Source organism: Sinocyclocheilus anshuiensis, unplaced genomic scaffold (assembly GCF_001515605.1).
Source record: "Sinocyclocheilus anshuiensis isolate Anshui unplaced genomic scaffold, SAMN03320099.WGS_v1.1 scaffold101, whole genome shotgun sequence".
NCBI lineage: Eukaryota > Metazoa > Chordata > Actinopteri > Cypriniformes > Cyprinidae > Sinocyclocheilus > Sinocyclocheilus anshuiensis.
The window spans coordinates 1,311,753-1,315,665 of NW_015540892.1; the positions used below are offsets into that span (position 1 = coordinate 1,311,753).

The following is a 3,913-nucleotide window of genomic DNA, read 5'->3' on the forward strand; positions in this document are numbered from 1 at the left end:
AGTCTGGGAAGTTCTGGATGTCTATCACATGGGTGTTGTTTGGCCTGACTATGTGATTCGCCTACTCATTTCTCCCACAGATGGAGAGCTTGGAAAGGGAGGGGGTCGGTGTTGCTAAGTTTGGCATGTGACTTGTTCTTTAGTGGGTTGTGTTGGAGGTCTGCATGTTTCTCAGAATCAAGCCACACAAACAAGTGGTGGGAGCAATCCTGTCCCAGCCGCCTCACAGATCAAGTGTCACAGGCAGCCGGCCGGTATATAAACCCTGAGTCTGTCCTGCCCCGACAGATCAAATTAACCGCAGTAAAGGCAGAAGCAGCCAGAAAAGCTCAAGCTCAACTGAAAGGCAAACCAGTGAAGGTTATAAGGACTCTACCTCAAACGACAGCAATGGACATCCAAACGGGTCAAATAGTTCGGGCTCCGAGTCCCATGGAGAGCCTGGAGAAGCAGCTGAGCTGCCCCATCTGCTTGGACATGTTCACAAAGCCGGTTGTCATTCTACCATGCCAGCACAATCTGTGCCGCAGCTGCGCCAGTGACCTCTACGACTCCAAAAACCCATACCACTTCTCTGGGGGCATCTTCCGATGCCCCACCTGCCGATTTGAGGTGGTGCTCGACCGCCATGGTGTCTACGGTCTGCAGAGGAACCTTCTGGTGGAGAACATCATCGACATCTATAAGCAGCAGTTGGAGAAAGGAGGTAATGACCTTGAACCCCCTTTGAAATCCAAAGAAACAAAAGAGCCTATGTGCGGGGTACATGAAGGTGAAAAAATTAACATCTACTGTGTAACCTGCCAGACACCTACTTGTTCCATGTGCAAAGTATTCGGTCAGCACAAGGACTGTGAAGTTTCCACTCTAAAAGGTGTTTATGAGGCCCAGAAGTCTGAACTTAAAAATTCAATCGACCTACTAGGAACCAGCAACAGCTGCTTGCAGGCGATGTTGACACAGGTGGAAGAAACCTGCAAAACGGTGGAAGAAAACAGCCAAGCGCAGAAGCAGACATTGGGGGAGAAGTTTGACCTACTCTATGCCATCCTAGAAGACCGCAAGACCCATCTCCTGGAGCAGATCACTCAAGCACAGGATGAGAAGGTGGCTCTGGTGCGATTGCTAACCCAGCAGTACAATGAACAGCTGCAGGCCAGCATCAAGCTGATGGACAAAGCCTCCCAGACCATGGACAACAGCAATACGGTCGAGTTCCTCATTGCTGCCAAGCAGCTGCTCACAGAAGCCAAAGATGCATCCAAGAACTCCCATCTACAGAGGCCAGAGCCCGGCTTTGAGAGTATGGACCACTTCACGCTCTTCACGGAAGACGTAGAGGCCATGCTTGCAAAAATGGACTTTGGAGTCAGTGGAGATGATGATGAGGATGAAGAAGAGGAGGAGGAAGAAGAAGAAGAGGAAGAATAAGCAATGATAGACTCTAGAAAAAGGACTTAGTGGGGAAAAAGAGACAACAATAGATACAAAACCTTCATGGTTCATGATAAGGATAATAATCTAGCTGCTTTTGATAACTGTGAGACAAGGCAAGTGCAATCTTAAAGCAGTATTAGTACAAAATGTACAAATTGCGCCATTTGTAATGTCTTTTCCACTTGACTTTTGTACTTTTTTATTAATATGGATGTTCATATTGAATTATGTTTTTTTATATTTTAGTAGGAAATAGAAGTTTATGTTTTGTTTGCTAAATTAAAGCTAGATTTATAGGCTGTAGAATACAGCTCTGCTAACTTTAGTGTGTCATGTGAGATACAAATGTTTGAATACTTGAAATATTAAATAATGCACTTGACTAATGAACTGTAATGTAATGTTCATTTTTCATTGTATAATTCAGTGGAAATAAAGGACTTACAAAAAAGTGTCATTTATTTAAATTACTCCATTCATTTGTTGAGGTGCACACACCTTCAGATGACCTTAAAATTCTTACCATTTTACATCTTTCAACTGGGTTGCTATATCTGCATTCTCTCCAACCTATCCTTGTGAGGCATTGCTCTACACAGTTAAAGTGGGTGGCTATTTTAGCATGGTGAGAATGAGAGAAGCCACAGAACTCCAGAAATAGACTCACAGTGAGCTACAGCCCTCATGTTTCCAACCCTGACAATTACAGCTGCTTACAGGCATGTTTGACAAAGTTTTGGGACAGAGGTTAACACTGACTCTGCTGTCAGATACAGACACAGTTGCTATGGCCCTAAAACAAACCCTAACACTGGATTTAAATAACAATGCTGTACATGTCAAGTAACCAAGTAACCCCATTATATGTCTATAGATAAAAAAAGCAGAAAAAAAGTTTCTGAACAATATTTTCTTATTTTAATCAATAATTTCTTACTTTTAAAAACTGTAATGATTTTTCACCATCACTGCTGGACCTTGAAAATTTGTATTATATATATATATATATTGTATTTATTTCTTTTAATGAAATCACTGATGCTGAGAGAAAGGCTGGAAAGATAAAGGGCTAATGTTTGACCTTTACTGTAATGGCACCTCTAGCCATGCCAAACCCTTTCAGCACATCTACCAGGCATTTGAAGGCTGACTTATCAGTTTTCTAATTTCTACCCATACCTCCCTATAAACCCAGTGCCCTGTGGGCAAGATCCAACATGCAATACAATATAAAGACTGGGCTTCCCCATTGACTTACTCAGCATGGACTATAATAGGCCTACACAGTTTTTTTTAATTGGTTTGGTACTATTTTCGTAGGTAAGGTGTACATTTTCAAAACTCTTAGTACAAAACTTTAAACTGATCACACTTGTAACACCACTAGTCATTCTTTCAAATCCTGATGTCATGATTTCATTGTAGTTGCACATATTTTCATTCCACATAATCATTGTTTCAGAACACAAGATCATTGTGATATGGATTGAGAACATTTGGCTGAAATAATTACAGTAATACAGGCAATAACTGTCATGTTAGAAAATACACTTACATTACCTAACTTATATATCTCACATAATATCCTTAATGTTTGTAAATGTATTTATCCAGTGTGTTATCAAAAGGTGTGATGAAGGTATGACATGGCCATAAGGTTTTCTGCTACACACTTACAAAATAGTGGTTATCATCTTAGATAAATCACTTTTAGAGTAAAAATAATTCAGTGCATTTGGTTAACCCTAAATTGCAATCACGTTCTATAGAAATTAAATAGCTCTTGAATCTATATCTATAGCACCAAATGATTCACTGATAAACCATTAAGATGAGTTAGATTAAATAATAGACAAATGTATTAAACTGAATGAGAAGTCATGATACACTTACATTACCTAACTTATATATCTCACATAATATCCTTAATGTTTGTAAATGTATTTATCCAGTGTGTTATCAAAAGGTGTGATGAAGGTATGACAATGACATGGCCATAAGGTTTTGTGCTAGAACAGTTTATTGTCAGTGCAGGAAATGTCCTCACTGTGCCATATGACTGAATCTATATTCTAGCTGAATTTTTCAGATGAAGGGTGAGTTGTATGTTCACAAATTGCAAAACACACGGTTTTTACAAATGATGACGCCCTCAAAGGAAAGTTTTAGTTGATTTTGTCAAGTTTTGCTTAGTTCTGGGTACCAATTTGTCCCCAAAATATGGTTACAGTAAGTAGGTACACACACACACACACACAGATTTTCCTATCATTATGGTGACATTCCATAGGAGTAATGGGTTTTATACTGTCTCCCCCTACACTCATTGGACCCAAAAAAGGACAATTACTTCAGATATTGCCATCTTTGTGGGGACATTTTGTCCCCATAAAATAGGGTTTACCTGAACCACACACACACACACACACACCCTTACAAAATAGTGGTTATCATCTTAGTGAAAAGGATATTTTGT

General features: G+C 39.8%; 1 protein-coding gene across 1 annotated transcript; it reads left to right on the forward strand.

Moving 5' to 3' along the window:
- Positions 1-214: 214 nt before the first annotated feature.
- LOC107688908 (E3 ubiquitin-protein ligase TRIM63) lies at positions 215-1,659 on the forward strand. Its single transcript, XM_074187007.1, has one exon. It carries the CDS (start codon positions 391-393, stop codon positions 1,429-1,431), a length of 1,041 nt encoding a protein of 346 aa, XP_074043108.1. The 5' UTR covers positions 215-390; the 3' UTR covers positions 1,432-1,659.
- The last annotated feature ends 2,254 nt before the right edge of the window (positions 1,660-3,913 follow it).

What these genes read in the sequence shown, in the direction of transcription:
- LOC107688908 (XM_074187007.1), top strand. Translation starts at nt 391, where the DNA reads ATGGACATCCAAACGGGTCAAATAGTTCGGGCTCCGAGTCCCATGGAG.